Source organism: Hordeum vulgare, unplaced genomic scaffold (assembly GCF_904849725.1).
Source record: "Hordeum vulgare subsp. vulgare unplaced genomic scaffold, MorexV3_pseudomolecules_assembly, whole genome shotgun sequence".
In the NCBI taxonomy this organism is placed as follows: domain Eukaryota; kingdom Viridiplantae; phylum Streptophyta; class Magnoliopsida; order Poales; family Poaceae; genus Hordeum; species Hordeum vulgare.
In genome coordinates this window covers 1-17,686 of record NW_025422763.1, presented here as the reverse complement: position 1 = coordinate 17,686, position 17,686 = coordinate 1, and the positions used below count along the sequence as shown (strand labels likewise).

Below are 17,686 nucleotides of genomic sequence, written 5' to 3'. Positions count from 1 at the left end.
GGGAAGGTTTCGCGAGACTCTGCTTGGGAAACGGGTCGATTACTCGGGGCGTTCTGTCATTGTTGTGGGTCCTTCGCTTTCATTACATCAATGTGGATTACCTCTAGAGATAGCAATAAAGCTTTTTCAGCTATTTGTAATTCGCGATTTAATCACGAAACGCGCCACTTCTAATGTCAGGATTGCTAAAAGGAAAATTTGGGAAAAGGAACCCATTGTATGGGAAATACTTCAAGAAGTTATGCGGGGACATCCTGTACTGTTAAATAGAGCACCTACTCTGCATAGATTAGGCATACAGGCCTTTCAACCCACTTTAGTAGAGGGGCGTACTATTTCTTTACACCCATTAGTGTGTAAGGGTTTCAATGCAGACTTTGATGGAGATCAAATGGCTGTTCATCTACCTTTATCCTTGGAAGCTCAGGCGGAAGCCCGTTTACTTATGTTTTCTCATATGAATCTCTTATCTCCTGCTATTGGGGATCCTATTTGCGTACCAACCCAAGACATGCTTATCGGGCTTTATGTATTAACAATTGGAAAGCGTCGAGGTATTTGTGCAAATAGATATAATAGTTTCAGAAACTATCCAAATTTAAAAGTCAATTACAATAATAATAATTCTAAGTATAGGAAAGATAAAGAACCCCATTTTTCTAGTTCTTATGATGCACTGGGAGCTTATAGACAAAAACTAATCAGTTTAGATAGTCCCTTGTGGCTACGATGGAACCTGGATCAACGCGTCATTGGGTCAAGAGAAGTTCCGATTGAAATTCAATATGAATCTTTGGGGACTTATCATGAGATTTATGCTCACTATCTAATAATGGGAAATAGAAAAAAAGAAATTCGTTCGATATACATTCGAACCACTCTTGGTCATATTTCTTTTTATAGAGAAATAGAGGAAGCCGTACAAGGATTTAGTCAGGCCTATTCATACACTACCTAAACAAGAAAGTTAGATTCGGCGATGCCCCTCCCCTTTGCTTTCGGGGGGCATTCCGATTTCCCTAGTATCATCATTATTTGCCACGCGAATCCAGATTGAGATTGAGGCAATTAAGTTAATTAAATTTTCGAATCACTGACTCAGGCCCATTGTCGAATCCTACTCAGCAATTGTCGAATCCTACTCAGCCGAAAAGGGGGTACTTATGTATGGCGGAACGGGCCAATCTGGTCTTTCATAATAAAGAGATAGACGGAACTGGTATGAAACGACTTATTAGCAGATTAATAGATCATTTTGGAATGGGATATACATCCCATATACTGGATCAACTAAAGACTCTGGGCTTCTATCAAGCCACTACTACATCGATTTCGTTAGGAATCGAGGATCTTTTAACAATACCCTCTAAGGGATGGTTAGTCCAAGACGCGGAACAACAGAGTTTTCTTTTGGAGAAACACTATTATTATGGGGCTGTACACGCGGTAGAAAAATTACGCCAATCTGTTGAGATATGGTATGCGACAAGTGAATATTTGAAACAAGAAATGAATTCAAATTTTCGGATAACGGATCCTTCTAATCCAGTCTATCTAATGTCTTTTTCAGGAGCCAGAGGAAATGCATCTCAAGTACACCAATTAGTAGGTATGAGAGGATTAATGTCGGACCCTCAAGGACAAATGATTGATTTACCTATTCAAAGCAATTTACGCGAGGGACTTTCTTTGACAGAATATATAATTTCCTGCTATGGAGCCCGCAAAGGGGTTGTAGATACTGCTGTACGAACAGCAGATGCTGGATATCTTACACGTAGACTTGTTGAAGTAGTTCAACATATTATTGTGCGTAGAAGAGATTGTGGTACTATCCGAGGTATTTCTGTAAGTCCTCAAAATGGGATGACGGAAAAACTTTTTGTCCAAACACTAATTGGTCGTGTATTAGCAGACGATATATATATCGGTTCACGATGCATTGCCGCGCGAAATCAAGATATTGGAATTGGATTAGTCAATCGATTCATAACTGCCTTTCGAGCACAACCATTTCGAGCACAACCAATATATATTAGAACCCCCTTTACTTGCCGAAGCACTTCTTGGATCTGTCAATTATGCTATGGCCGGAGTCCTACTCATAGTGATCTGGTGGAATTGGGAGAAGCCGTAGGTATTATTGCGGGTCAATCAATTGGGGAGCCAGGGACTCAACTAACATTAAGAACTTTTCATACTGGCGGAGTATTCACAGGGGGTACTGCCGACCTTGTACGATCCCCTTCGAATGGAAAAATCCAATTCAATGAGAATTTGGTTCACCCCACACGTACCCGTCATGGACAGCCTGCTTTTCTATGTTATATAGACTTGCATGTAACTATTCAGAGTCAAGATATTCTATATAGTGTGAATATTCCCTCAAAAAGCTTGATTCTAGTGCAAAATGATCAATATGTAAAATCTGAACAAGTAATTGCGGAGATTCGTGCCGGAACGTCCACTTTACATTTTAAAGAAAGGGTACAAAAGCATATTTATTCTGAATCAGACGGCGAAATGCACTGGAGTACTGATGTTTACCATGCGCCCGAATATCAATATGGTAATCTTCGTCGATTACCAAAAACAAGCCATTTATGGATATTATCCGTAAGTATGTGCAGATCCAGTATAGCGTCTTTTTCACTCCACAAGGATCAAGATCAAATGAATACTTATGGTAAAAAAGATAGGGAAATTCTTGATTATTCAACGTCGGATCGAATCATGTCCAATGGCCATTGGAATTTGATCTATCCTTCTATTTTTCAAGATAATTCAGATTTGTTGGCGAAAAAGCGAAGAAATAGGTTCGTCATTCCATTACAATATCATCAAGAACAAGAGAAAGAACTAATATCCTGTTTTGGGATTTCGATTGAAATCCCCTTTATGGGTGTTTTACGTAGAAATACTATTTTTGCTTATTTTGACGATCCCCGATACAGAAAAGATAAAAAGGGTTCAGGAATTGTTAAATTTAGATATAGGACCCTAGAAGAAGAATATAGGACTCGAGCGGAAGACTCAGAAGAGGAATATGAGACCCTAGAACACGAATACAGGACCCGAGAGGACGAATATGAAACCCTAGAAGAATCTAAATATGGAATCCTAGAAGACGAATACGAATATGAAACCCTAGAAAACGAATATGGGAGCCCAGAAAACAAATATGGGAACCCAGAGAACGAATATAGGACTTTAGAGAAAGACTCAGAAGAGGAATATGGGAACCCAGAGAGCAAATATAGGACCCAAGAGGACGAATATGGAACTTTAGAAGAAGACTCAGAAGACGAATATGGCAGCCCCGGGGAAAGCGGCGAGGAAAAATATGGTACTTTAGAGGAAGACTCAGAAGAAGACTCAGAGGACGAATACGAGAGCCCAGAGGAAGATTCCATCTTAAAAAAAGAGGGTTTGATTGAGCATCGAGGAACAAAAGAATTTAGTCTAAAATACCAAAAAGAAGTAGATCGGTTTTTTTTCATTCTTCAAGAACTTCATATCTTGCCGAGATCTTCATCCCTAAAGATACTTGACAATAGTATTATTGGAGTGGATACACAACTCACAAAAAATACAAGAAGTGGACTAGGCGGACTGGTCCGAGTGAAGAGAAAAAAAAGCCATACGGAACTCAAAATATTTTCCGGAGATATTCATTTTCCTGAAGAGGCAGATAAGATATTAGGTGGGTGTTTGATACCGCCAGAAAGACAAAAAAAAGATTCTAAGGAATCAAAAAAAAAGAAAAATTGGGTCTATGTTCAACGGAAAAAAATTCTCAAGAGCAAGGAAAAGTATTTTGTTTCCGTTCGCCCTACAGTGGCATATGAAATGGACGAAGGAAGAAATTTAGCAACACTTTTCCCGCAGGATCTCTTGCAAGAAGAAAATAATCTCCAAATTCGACTTGTCAATTTTATTTATCATGAAAATAGCAAGTTAACTCAAAGAATTTATCACACAAATAGTCAATTTGTTAGAACTTGCTTAGTAGTGAATTGGGAACAAGAAGAAAAAGAAAAGGCTGGTGCTTCCCTTGTTGAGGTAAGAGCAAATGATCTTATTCGCGATTTCCTAAGAATTGAGTTAGTCAAGTCCACTATTTCGTATACACGAAAAAGGTATGATAGGACAAGTGGAGGACCGACTCCCCATAATAGGTTAGATCGCGCCAATAGCAATTCTTTTTATTCCAAGGCGAAGATTGAATCACTTAGCCAACATCAAGAAGCTATTGGCACTTTGTTGAATCGAAATAAAGAATACCAATCTTTGATGATTTTGTCGGCATCCAACTGTTCTCGAATTGGTTTATTCAAGAATTCAAAACATCCCAATGCGATAAAAGAATGGAATCCTAGAATTCCTATTCTAGAAATTTTTGGGCCCTTAGGGGCTATTGTAGCTAGTATATCGCATTTTTCTTCATCTTACTATTTACTAACGCATAATAAAATCCTGCTAAAAAAATATTTGTTCGTTGACAATTTGAAACAAACCTTCCAAGTACTTCAAGAACTTAAATACTCTTTAATAGATGAAAATAAAAGGATTTCCAATTTCGATAGTAACATAATGTTGGATCCATTCCTTTTGAATTGTCACTTTGTCCATCATGATTCTTGGGAAGAGACATTGGCAATAATTCACCTTGGACAATTTATTTGTGAAAATGTATGTCTATTTAAATCGCACATAAAAAAATCTGGTCAAATTTTCAGTGTAAATATGGATTCCTTTGTTATAAGAGCAGCTAAACCTTATTTGGCCACTACAGGAGCAACTGTTAATGGTCATTATGGAGAAATCCTTTACAAGGGAGATAGGTTAGTTACGTTTATATATGAAAAATCGAGATCTAGTGACATAACGCAAGGTCTTCCAAAAGTGGAACAAATCTTTGAAGCGCGTTCAATTGATTCATTATCCCCCAATCTCGAAAGGAGAATTGAGGATTGGAATGAGCGTATACCAAGAATTCTTGGGGTCCCTTGGGGATTCTTGATTGGAGCTGAGCTAACCATAGCCCAAAGTCGTATTTCTTTGGTTAATAAAATCCAAAAGGTTTATCGATCCCAAGGGGTACAGATCCATAATAGACATATAGAGATTATTATACGCCAAGTAACATCAAAAGTGCGGGTTTCCGAAGATGGAATGTCTAATGTTTTTTCGCCTGGGGAATTAATCGGACTATTGCGAGCGGAACGAGCAGGGCGAGCTTTGGATGAATCGATCTATTATCGGGCAATCTTATTGGGAATAACAAGGGCTTCCCTGAATACCCAAAGTTTCATATCTGAAGCAAGTTTTCAAGAAACTGCTCGAGTTTTAGCAAAAGCTGCCCTACGAGGTCGCATTGATTGGTTGAAAGGCTTGAAAGAAAACGTAGTTCTGGGGGGGATTATACCTGTTGGTACCGGATTCCAAAAATTTGTGCATCGTTCCCCACAAGACAAGAACCTTTATTTCGAAATAAAAAAAAAAAATCTATTCGCGTCGGAAATGAGAGATTTTTTGTTTCTCCATACAGAATTAGTTTCTTCAGATTCTGACGTAACAAACAATTTTTATGAGACATAAAAACCCCCATTTAACATTTAACCCTAAGGATACATAAAACATATTTTTTACTTTACTAGACTTTTGAACTTAGAACACTAACAGGTTAAATTTTAGATTTTTAAGATTTTTATTTTAATAAGTAAAACAAGTCAGTTAATTCATTAAATTAAGGTTTTGTTTATACCATGTATCAATGTATCAATGGCCAACTCTTAGTACAAGGTTCTCTCAGAACAATTATTATTTTATTTATTTCAAGCTATTTCGGATCTTTCTTAATCTTCAAAAAGAAATAAATTCCGTAATGGAATGTTAGGATGAAAAAAAAAGGAAGTGTGGAAAAAATGACAAGAAGATATTGGAACATTAATTTGAAAGAGATGATAGAAGCAGGAGTTCATTTTGGTCATGGTATTAAGAAATGGAATCCTAAAATGGCCCCTTACATTTCGGCAAAGCGTAAAGGTACTCATATTATAAATCTCGCTAGAACGGCCCGTTTTTTATCAGAAGCTTGTGATTTAGTTTTTGATGCAGCAAGTCAGGGAAAAAGTTTCTTAATTGTTGGTACCAAAAAAAGAGCAACAGATTTAGTAGCATCAGCTGCAATAAGGGCTCGTTGTCATTATGTTAATAAAAAGTGGTTCAGTGGTATGTTAACGAATTGGTCGATTACGAAAACTAGACTTTCTCAATTTAGAGACTTAAGAGCGGAAGAAAAAATGGGAAAATTCCACCATCTCCCAAAAAGAGATGTGGCAATCTTGAAGAGAAAATTATCTACCTTACAAAGGTATCTCGGCGGGATCAAATATATGACGAGATTGCCAGACATTGTGATCGTCCTTGATCAGCAAAAAGAGTATATAGCTCTTCGGGAATGTGCCATTTTGGGAATTCCTACTATTTCTTTAGTCGATACAAATTGTGACCCGGATCTCGCGAATATATCGATTCCAGCCAACGATGACACTATGACTTCAATTCGATTGATTCTTAACAAATTAGTATTTTCAATTTGTGAGGGCCGTTCTCTCTATATAAGAAATCGTTGATTAAGAATATATAGTGAATTCTTGGACAACTGCGTAGATTTATGGAATGACTTACTATATCTTTTTTTGCATAGAATTTGTTTTGCATAGAAAAAAGAAGGGGAATATTGATATATATTAGAGGGTATTGATATATATTATGATCTGATGTGCTTTCTTGGTATCCTAAATATCAAATTAATAGTTCAAGTTGCTGAGTTGAGAAAGAGATGGTTGAATCAAAAGAATTCCTTTTTTGAAGTTCAATTTTTATCAGAGGACAATATGAATATTATACCTTGTTCCATTAAAACACTCAAGGGGTTATACGATATATCGGGTGTAGAAGTAGGCCAACACTTCTATTGGCAAATAGGAGGTTTTCAAATTCATGCCCAGGTACTCATCACTTCTTGGGTCGTAATTACTATCTTGCTAGGTTCAGTTGTCATAGCTGTTCGGAATCCACAAACCATCCCGACCGACGGGCAGAATTTTTTTGAATATGTCCTTGAGTTTATTCGAGACTTGAGCAAAACTCAGATTGGAGAAGAATATGGTCCCTGGGTTCCCTTTATTGGAACTATGTTCCTTTTTATTTTTGTTTCAAATTGGTCGGGTGCTCTTTTACCTTGGAAAATTATAGAGTTACCCCATGGGGAATTAGCAGCGCCCACGAATGATATAAATACTACTGTTGCTTTAGCTTTACTCACGTCAGCGGCATATTTTTATGCTGGTCTTAGCAAAAAAGGATTGAGCTATTTCGAGAAATATATTAAACCAACCCCAATCCTTTTACCAATTAACATCCTAGAAGATTTCACAAAACCATTATCGCTTAGCTTTCGACTTTTCGGGAATATATTGGCGGATGAATTAGTCGTTGTTGTTCTTGTTTCTTTAGTCCCCTTAGTAATCCCTATACCGGTCATGTTTCTTGGATTATTTACAAGCGGTATTCAAGCTCTTATTTTTGCAACATTAGCCGCAGCCTATATAGGTGAATCCATGGAGGGTCATCATTGAATTGACTAGTTTTGGAATATAGTATTTTTTTTTTCAGCTTAGCTCAATTCATGCATGGTTCCAGATAATCTGCTTGGTTGCAATAGTTAGAAATGCGTATGAATATATAGCCTAGAGTTGTAGGAGAGAGAATAGAATAGACTATATTATGGAATTTTCAAAGTATATATGCATTAAGGAGGGTGGAGTCAGGCTAGATCTATACTATAATAAATATCCTTAATATCTATAAGTGGAGTCCTCTTTTATGCGGGTTTCCACTTTAAGCAATGATTTTAGAATCCGATTCAATAGAAAATGAGAAAATATGCAAACAAAATAGAAGAAACAAATGTATATAGGATATTGATATTATATTATATATTCCTAGGTTAGATTCATTATCTAATCCGATATATGGATATAGAATTCCCTTCTATGTAGTTCGGACAATTCACATTTCAATTTGATTTCAATTTGTACTTTTTAGTTACTTTACTTCTCCCCAATAGAGCTTAGAAGTAAGAATTTTTTGGTTGATTGTATCCTTAACCATTTCTTTTTTTTTGACACGAGGAACTACTCACCATGAATCCACTAATTGCTGCTGCTTCTGTTATTGCTGCTGGATTGGCCGTAGGGCTTGCTTCTATTGGACCTGGAGTTGGTCAAGGTACTGCTGCAGGACAAGCTGTAGAAGGTATTGCGAGACAGCCAGAAGCAGAAGGTAAAATACGAGGTACTTTATTGCTTAGTCTAGCTTTTATGGAAGCTTTAACAATTTATGGACTAGTTGTGGCACTAGCGCTTTTATTTGCGAACCCTTTTGTTTAATCCTAAAAAAAAAAGTTCTTTCGATTTCGATTAGATACTTTTTTCTTTTTTTAGTAAATTGGTATTTGCTTCCGCAATTCCAATTATATCAATACTTTATTTAATTTACTCCTATTTATTACTCCTGGAATTATCTATTTATCGGGACAGATAATACCGCATTCTAGGAAGGGCTGAGTTGAGTATGATTAATTTAGAAGATATGCTCGCCTTCTTATTTCCCGTCCTTAGTTTAGGAAAGTGGAAAGTTTTTTCCTTTTATTTTAGGAATTTTGGGAACGGAACATTTCAACAAAGGAAGCCTTTCACCGGTCAAACAAGACCTAAGACTTAATCTAAAAGAAATTACTAGATTGAATCTATTTGCATTAAAAAAACCGATCAAAAAAGGGCGAGCGAAGTAAGTGATCGAAAAACTTTGTTCTTTGTTCGTCCTATCTATAAGAGGAGAGCATATGAAAAATGTAACCCATTCTTTCGTTTTTTTAGCTCACTGGCCATCCGCTGGCAGTTTCGGGCTTAATACCGATATTTTAGCAACAAATCTAATAAATCTAACTGTAGTGGTTGGTGTTTTGATTTTTTTTGGAAAGGGAGTGTGTGCGAGTTGTCTATTTCAAGAATAGATTGGATCTATCCGGCTGCACTTTAGAATATTTTTTAGTATTTTTCGGATAAATAAGAAAAGGGTGCACGATCTCGACGAATTACTTCTGAATAAATTCAGAAATCATATGGAAGAACCATAGCATTTCGCGACTCATTGGTAAATCAATTTTGATTCTCTATAAACCAAGAATGTGAGACCATTAACACGGTTAAAGCTAAACTGCTTGAAGTCCAGGCAAAAAGAGGTACTCTTTCTACAACTATATTAGTATTAGTACCGAATTTAAACGGGAAATAGCTAATGTAAAATTTATCTGATATAGAACACTCATATCGATAAAATGGTTTGAACTATTTACTAGAAAAAAAAAGAAGGGGCACCCTGCCCTTTTTTAACCAATGCCGAATCGACGACCTATGTATAAAAAAGAGAAATTTTTTGGATTTGAAGAAAAAAAAAAAAGAATTCTATTAATTTTCATTTTCCATTTATTTAGTTAGTTTTTCTTAATGAAATTGAAATTATTAACTAAAGGGCAAATATAAATAAAGAAACAACTTTGCTGACCATGATATATTTTTATCTAGGCGGAAGAGTCCTCTTAATATTTATCTAGTCTTATATAGGTTTCGGTATATTGAAATATAAACATAAAAAATAAGATAGAGGATAGGCTCATTACTTATACTTAAAAAAAGATATGGAAATTGCTATAGCAAAAAAAGAAAAAAAGGAGCGTGAGAGCCAAATGAATCGAAAGATTCATGTTTGGTTCGGGAAGAGATCATAAAAGTTGTAAACTTACAAAATAATCTACTTTCATTAAAAGATTTATTAGATAATCGAAAACAGAGGATCTTGAGTACTATTCGAAATTCAGAAGAATTGCGTAGAGGGACCATTGAGCAACTCGAAAAAGCTCGGATTCGATTACAGAAAGTCGAACTAGAAGCGGATGAGTATCGAATGAATGGATACTCTGAGATAGAACGAGAAAAAGCAAATTTGATTAATGCTACTTCTATTAGTTTGGAACAATTAGAAAAGTCTAAAAACGAAACCCTTTATTTTGAAAAACAAAGGGCAATGAATCAGGTCCGACAGCGGGTTTTCCAACAGGCCGTACAAGGAGCTCTAGGAACTCTGAATAGTTGTTTGAATACCGAGTTACATTTCCGTACGATTCGTGCTAATATTGGCATTCTCGGGTCCCTGGAATGGAAGAGATAATTAAATTAATTAGGCCTTGAACTTCTACTTTCGTTTAGAATTTAGGCATTATTTTTCCCCTTGCTTTCGAAAAAAGAGTCAAGAAACACTAATGGCAACCCTTCGAGTCGACGAAATTCATAAAATTCTCCGCGAACGTATTGAACAATATAATAGGAAAGTAGGGATTGAGAATATAGGTCGCGTAGTTCAAGTGGGGGATGGGATTGCTCGTATTATAGGTCTTGGTGAAATAATGTCGGGTGAATTAGTCCAATTTGCAGAAGGTACTAGGGGTATTGCTCTGAATTTGGAATCCAAAAATGTTGGGATTGTATTAATGGGCGATGGGTTGATGATACAAGAGGGCAGTTTTGTAAAAGCAACAGGAAGAATTGCTCAGATACCCGTGAGTGAGGCTTACTTGGGTCGTGTTGTAAATGCTCTGGCTAAACCTATTGATGGGAAAGGCGAAATTATAGCTTCCGAATCTCGCTTAATTGAATCTCCTGCTCCAAGTATAATTTCCAGGCGTTCCGTATACGAACCTCTTCAAACAGGGCTTATTGCTATCGATTCGATGATTCCTATAGGGCGCGGTCAGCGAGAGTTAATTATTGGGGACAGACAGACTGGCAAAACAGCAGTAGCTACAGATACAATTCTCAATCAAAAAGGGCAAGGTGTAATATGTGTTTATGTAGCTATCGGTCAAAGAGCATCCTCCGTAGCTCAAGTAGTAACTACTTTCCATGAGGAGGGGGCCATGGAATACACTATTGTAGTAGCTGAAATGGCGGATTCACCTGCTACATTACAATACCTCGCTCCTTATACGGGAGCAGCCCTGGCTGAGTATTTTATGTACCGCGAACGGCATACTTTAATAATTTATGATGATCTCTCCAAACAGGCACAAGCTTATCGCCAAATGTCCCTTCTATTAAGAAGACCTCCCGGCCGTGAGGCTTATCCAGGGGATGTTTTTTATTTGCATTCACGCCTTTTAGAAAGAGCCGCTAAATTAAATTCTCTTTTAGGCGAAGGAAGTATGACCGCTTTACCAATAGTTGAGACTCAATCTGGAGACGTTTCCGCCTATATTCCTACTAATGTAATCTCCATTACAGATGGACAAATATTCTTATCGGCGGATCTATTCAATGCCGGAATTCGACCCGCTATTAATGTGGGTATTTCTGTTTCCAGAGTAGGATCCGCGGCTCAAATTAAAGCCATGAAACAAGTAGCTGGCAAATCAAAATTGGAACTAGCTCAATTCGCAGAGTTACAAGCCTTTGCACAATTCGCCTCTGCTCTCGATAAAACAAGTCAGAATCAATTGGCAAGGGGTCGACGATTAAGGGAATTGCTTAAACAATCCCAGGCAAATCCTCTCCCAGTGGAAGAGCAGATAGCTACTATTTATACCGGAACAAGAGGATATCTTGATTCGTTAGAAATCGAACAGGTAAATAAATTTCTGGATGAGTTACGTAAACACCTAAAAGATACTAAACCTCAATTCCAAGAAATTATATCTTCTAGCAAGACATTCACCGAGCAAGCGGAAATCCTTTTGAAGGAAGCTATTCAGGAACAGCTGGAACGGTTTTCCCTTCAGTAACAAATAAATTTGGCATATCTACTCTTGTTATTTTGCATGTCTACTCTTGTTATTTGAATCATGCAAAAAAGTTTTCTTTGTTTTTAGTTTAGTATAGTTATTTAAAGAATAGATAGAAATAAGATTGCGTCCAATAGGATTTGAACCTATACCAAAGGTTTAGAAGACCTCTGTCCTATCCATTAGACAATGGACGCTTTTCTTTCGTATTTTATTCTTTCTTTTATTCTTTCTTTTATTTGTTGTCTTCTTCCGAGAAAAAACTGTTAGACCAAAACTCTTTTAGGAAATCAAAAAATCCAGATACAAATGGATGATGTATATATCATGCATATATCATTAAAGAAGGAGTATGGGGCCGGTAGTGGGAATCGAACCCGCAACCCCAAGGTTATGAGACTTATGAGCTACCAAACTGCTCTATACTCTTAAACTAAAGAGGGGTAACTAGTGGATAAAAGAGGGTTCGATACGTCCCTCTACCATATCTATACAAATAGAATAGTCCATTTATACAGAATGGTAAAGAGGGCTCCTCTATGATTATCAATTCCAGAAATCCATACAAATACGAAAGGGTATTTTATCCTTACCAACTGGATCTTGTTGCACCCGGTAATAAACATTCATAAACCATTTCTCGAAGTACGTGTCCGGATAGCCCAAAATGTCGATAGTTAGCTCTAGGTCTTCCGGTCAAAAAACAACGTCGATGAAGGCGTGTAGGTGCACTATTACGCGGTAGGGATTGCAATTTTTCTCGCATTTTCGTTTTTTCACTCAAACTCAAGGGAGAAACTTTGCTTCTTATCTTTTTTTTTAAAGATTGACGAATCAAATGATATTTCTGTTCTAATTTCTGCCGCTTCTTCTCCCTCTGAATCAAACTCTTTTTTGCCATAATGTGCCGTTGCTATTATTATCAAGTATACGGTTCTAATCCTAGATGGAAAAATAAATAGAAAAAGAAATTTAAGAAGGCGGATCCTCCCTCTCTATCAAGAGTAATGAACTAGGTGCTGATACAGTACAAAAAAACAAACTAAATTAACCAAACTTGCCTGATGTTGAGGCAATCAAGAAAGCTGCATAAGTGAATATATAACCCACGGAAAAGTGAGCTAATCCAACCAATCTTGCTTGCACAATGGAAAGAGCCACAGGCTTATCTCTCCAGCGAATTAAATTAGCTAAAGGTGTGCGTTCATGAGCCCATGCTAAAGTCTCAATTAATTCCTGCCAATACCCCCGCCAAGAAATTAAGAACATAAATCCAGTAGCCCAAACAAGATGTCCAAATAAGAACATCCAAGCCCATACCGATAAACTATTCATCCCAAAAGGATTATATCCATTGATAAGTTGTGAAGAGTTTAACCATAGGTAATCTCTTAACCATCCCATCAAATAAGTGGAGGATTCATTAAATTGTGAAACGTTGCCCTGCCATAATGTGATATGTTTCCAATGCCAATAAAAAGTAACCCACCCAATGGTATTTAACATCCAGAAAACTGCCAAATAAAATGCGTCCCAAGCAGAAATATCACAAGTACCGCCGCGCCCTGGGCCGTCACAAGGAAAACTATACCCAAAATCCTTTTTATCCGGCATTAATTTGGAACCGCGTGCGTCTAAAGCGCCCTTTACTAAAATCAATGTAGTTGTATGCAAACCTAGAGCAATAGCATGATGAACCAAGAAATCCCCAGGTCCTATTGTTAAGAAAAGCGAATTACTATTCTCATTAACAGCATTCAACCATCCGGGCAACCATAGGCTTCGACCCGCATTGAAAGCGGGGCCATTCGTTGAAGATAAGAGTATATCGAACCCATATGTCGTCTTGCCATGAGCAGATTGTATCCATTGGGCAAATATAGGTTCGATCAAGATTTGCTTTTCTGGAGTACCAAAAGCAAGCATGACGTCGTTATGAACATAAAGGCCCAAGGTATGGAATCCTAGAAAGAGGCTAGCCCAACTTAAATGAGATATGATAGCTTCTTTATGGTCTAACATTCTTGCCAATACATTATCCTCATTCTGTTCCGGATTGTAATCCCTAATGAAAAAAATAGCTCCATGAGCAAAAGCCCCTGTCATGATGAACCCCGCAATATATTGGTGATGAGTATATAAAGCAGCTTGAGTAGTAAAGTCTTGTGCTATGAATGCATAAGGAGGTAAAGAGTACATATGTTGAGCTACTAAGGAAGTAATAACCCCTAAAGAAGCTAGAGCAAGACCTAACTGAAAATGAATCGAATTGTTGATTGTGTCATAAAGGCCCTTATGCCCACGCCCTAATCGACCCCCCGGAGGAGTATGCGCTTCTAAAAGATCTTTAATACTGTGCCCAATTCCGAAGTTAGTTCGATACATGTGACCGGCAATGAGAAAAATAAATGCAATAGCTAAATGATGGTGAGCCATATCAGTCAGCCACAAACTTTGTGTTTGTGGATGGAATCCCCCAAGAAGAGTTAGAATGGCAGTTCCCGCTCCTTGAGCGGTACCAAATAAATGATTACTCGAATCAGGGTTTTGGGCATAAAGATTCCACTGACCCGTCAAAAGGGGTCCCAACCCCTGGGGATAGGGTAATACATCTAAGAAATTATTCCATCGAACGTACTCCCCCCTGGATGCGGGAATAGCAACATGAACTAAATGTCCTGTCCAAGCCAAAGAACTTACCCCGAAAAGTCCTGACAAATGATGATTGAGACGAGATTCCGCGTTTTTGAACCACGAAAGGCTTGGTTTCCATTTGGGTTGTAGATGTAACCAACTCGCTATTAAGGACAGCGTAGAAAGAAATAATAGAAAAAGAGCTCCAGTATAAAGATCTTCATTGGTGCGTAATCCTATTGTATACCACCACTGATAAACCCCAGAATAAGCAATATTCACTGGACCAGCAGCACCTCCTCGAGTAAAGGCTTCCACAGCGGGTTGACCAAAATGAGGATCCCAAATCGCATGAGCAATAGGTCTTACGTGTAAAGGATCCTGTATCCATGATTCAAAATTTCCTTGCCAAGCTACATGAAACAGATTTCCGGACGTCCATAGAAAGATTATTGCTAATTGCCCAAAGTGAGAAGCAAAAATGTTCTGATAAAGACGTTCTTCAGTAATATCATCATGACTTTCGAAATCATGTGCGGTAGCAATACCAAACCAAATACGACGAGTAGTGGGGTCCTGAGCTAAGCCTTGGCTAAACCTGGGAAATCTTAATTCCATAATGCCTTTCAAATCCTCCTAGCCACTATCCTACTGCAATAATTCTCGCTAAGAAGAATGCCCATGTCGTGGCAATTCCACCCAGAAGGTAATGGGTTACTCCTACAGCACGTCCTTGTATAATGCTCAAGGCTCTAGGCTGAGTAGCAGGAGCAACTTTTAATTTGTTATGAGCCCAAACGATAGATTCAATGAGTTCTTGCCAATAACCACGGCCGCTGAATAAAAACATTAAACTGAAGGCCCAGACAAAATGAGCACCTAAGAAAAAAAGACCATATGCAGATAATGAAGAACCATAAGACTGAATGACTTGCGATGCCTGTGCCCACAAGAAATCTCGAAGCCACCCATTAATCGTAATGGAACTCTGTGCAAAGTTTCCCCCTGTAATATGAGTTACCACCCCTTGATCACTTATGGTACCCCAAACATCCGACTGCATTTTCCAACTGAAATGGAAAATGACTACCGAAATTGCATTGTACATCCAGAATAAACCTAAGAAAACATGATCCCAAGCAGATACTTGACATGTTCCCCCTCGGCCAGGCCCATCGCAAGGAAAGCGAAAACCTAGATTTGCTTTATCGGGTATCAAACGGGAACTCCGAGCAAATAAAACACCTTTCAAAAGTATTAATACAGTCACATGTATGGTAAATGCATGAATGTGATGGACTAAAAAATCTGCGGTTCCTAATGGAATCGGTAACAAAGCCACTTTGCCACCTACTGCTACTAACTCGCCGCCTCCCCACGTTAAGCTAGTACTTGTTGTTGCACCAGGAGCTGTTACGCCAGGCGCAGTAGCATGGATATTTTGTACCCATTGAGCAAAGATAGGTTGTAATTGTATGGCGGTATCCGAAAACATATCTTGTGGACGGCCTAAAGCACTCATGGTATCATTATGAATGTACAAGCCAAAACTGTGAAAACCTAGAAATATACATACCCAGTTAAGGTGGGATATGATTGCATCGCGGTGTCTAAGGACGCGATCTAATAGATCGTTGTATCGAGTAGTTGGATCATAGTCTCTTACCATAAAAATTGCTGCATGTGCAGCAGCACCGACTATTAGAAATCCGCCAATCCACATGTGGTGTGTGAACAAGGAAAGTTGTGTACCATAGTCAGTAGCTAGGTATGGATAGGGAGGCATAGAATACATATGATGAGCTACAACAATGGTTGTAGAGCCTAGCATAGCTAGGTTAAGAGATAATTGAGCATGCCATGACGTTGTTAAGATTTCATAAAGACCCTTATGGCCTTGTCCTGTAAATGGGCCCTTGTGAGCCTCCAAAATATCTTTAAGTCCATGGCCAATACCCCAGTTGGTCCTATACATATGACCTGCGATTAGGAAAAGAATAGCAATAGCTAAATGATGGTGTGCAATATCGGTCAGCCAGAGACCACCGGTTACTGGATCTAGTCCTCCACGAAAAGTCAGAAATTCTGCGTATTTGGACCAATTTAAAGTGAAAAAAGGGGTTGCTCCTTCGGCAAAACTAGGATAAAGTTGAGCCAAAAGGTCCCGATTCAAGATAAATTCATGAGGAAGTGGTATCTCTTTAGGATCCACCCCAGCGTCAAGAAATTGGTTAATTGGTAAAGATACATGAATTTGGTGTCCCGCCCAAGAAAGAGACCCAAGTCCTAATAATCCCGCTAAGTGGTGATTCAACATGGATTCTACATCTTGGAACCAGGCCAATTTGGGAGCGGCTTTGTGATAATGGAACCAACCAGCAAAAAGCATTAACGCTGCAAAAACCAATGCACCAATTGCAGTACAATAGAGTTGTAATTCACTAGTTATTCCAGATGCTCGCCAAAGCTGAAAAAAACCAGAGGTTATTTGGATTCCTCGGAAACCCCCACCTACATCACCATTCAATATTTCTTGCCCTACTATAGGCCAAACTACCTGAGCACTGGGTCCAATGTGAGTAGGATCACTTAGCCATGCTTCATAATTGGAAAAACGGGCACCATGAAAGTACATGCCACTCAACCAAAGAAAGATAATGGAAAGTTGCCCGAAATGAGCACTAAAAACTTTTCTAGAAATCTCCTCCAAATCACCAGTATGACTATCGAAATCGTGAGCATCAGCATGTAGGTTCCAGATCCAAGTGGTAGTATCAGGGCCCTTAGCTAGTGTTCTTGAGAAATGGCCGGGTCTCGCCCATTCCTCAAAAGATGTTTTTACAGGATCCCTATCCACAACAAATTTTTACTTCTGGTTCCGGCGAACGAATAATCATTAACTCCTCCTCTTTCCGGACAAGACATACAAAGAGACCCGCCAACTGTCTTTTTTTTTAGTGAATCTTTGAAAGATAGATTTTGAAAGATAGATTTTGAAAGATAGATATTGTGATTAGTTCTTTTCTTTACTATACTACCACCCTTCTTTTTTTTTAGTTATTCACTGGAGCAATTATATATTAAAGTCAATCCGAGGCAAGTGTTCGGATCTATTATGACATAAAGGTTAGGTGCCTAACGGACATT

At 38.1% G+C, this 17,686-nt stretch overlaps 4 protein-coding genes and 1 non-coding gene across 5 annotated transcripts; 3 read left to right on the top strand and 2 right to left on the bottom strand.

Moving 5' to 3' along the window:
- The first annotated feature begins 1,145 nt into the window (after positions 1–1,145).
- On the top strand, positions 1,146–6,299 carry LOC123423889 (DNA-directed RNA polymerase subunit beta''). Its single transcript, XM_045107911.1, has one exon. The coding sequence runs from the start codon at positions 1,168–1,170 to the stop codon at positions 5,599–5,601; it is 4,434 nt and encodes a 1,477-aa protein (XP_044963846.1). The 5' UTR covers positions 1,146–1,167; the 3' UTR covers positions 5,602–6,299.
- A 107-nt stretch (positions 6,300–6,406) lies between these two features.
- LOC123423898 (ATP synthase subunit a, chloroplastic) lies at positions 6,407–7,939 on the top strand. The gene has a single exon (XM_045107919.1). It carries the CDS (start codon positions 6,786–6,788, stop codon positions 7,644–7,646), a length of 861 nt encoding a protein of 286 aa, XP_044963854.1. The 5' UTR covers positions 6,407–6,785; the 3' UTR covers positions 7,647–7,939.
- Positions 7,940–10,291: 2,352 nt separating this feature from the next.
- LOC123423895 (ATP synthase subunit alpha, chloroplastic) lies at positions 10,292–12,011 on the top strand. Its single transcript, XM_045107916.1, has one exon. The coding sequence runs from the start codon at positions 10,391–10,393 to the stop codon at positions 11,903–11,905; it is 1,515 nt and encodes a 504-aa protein (XP_044963851.1). The 5' UTR covers positions 10,292–10,390; the 3' UTR covers positions 11,906–12,011.
- A 19-nt stretch (positions 12,012–12,030) lies between these two features.
- TRNAR-UCU lies at positions 12,031–12,102 on the bottom strand. Its single transcript has one exon. It is a non-coding gene; the product is annotated as a tRNA-Arg (tRNA).
- Positions 12,103–12,107: 5 nt separating this feature from the next.
- Positions 12,108–15,513, bottom strand: LOC123423891 (photosystem I P700 chlorophyll a apoprotein A2). The gene has a single exon (XM_045107913.1). The coding sequence runs from the start codon at positions 15,155–15,157 to the stop codon at positions 12,953–12,955; it is 2,205 nt and encodes a 734-aa protein (XP_044963848.1). The 5' UTR covers positions 15,158–15,513; the 3' UTR covers positions 12,108–12,952.
- Positions 15,514–17,686: the final 2,173 nt, after the last annotated feature.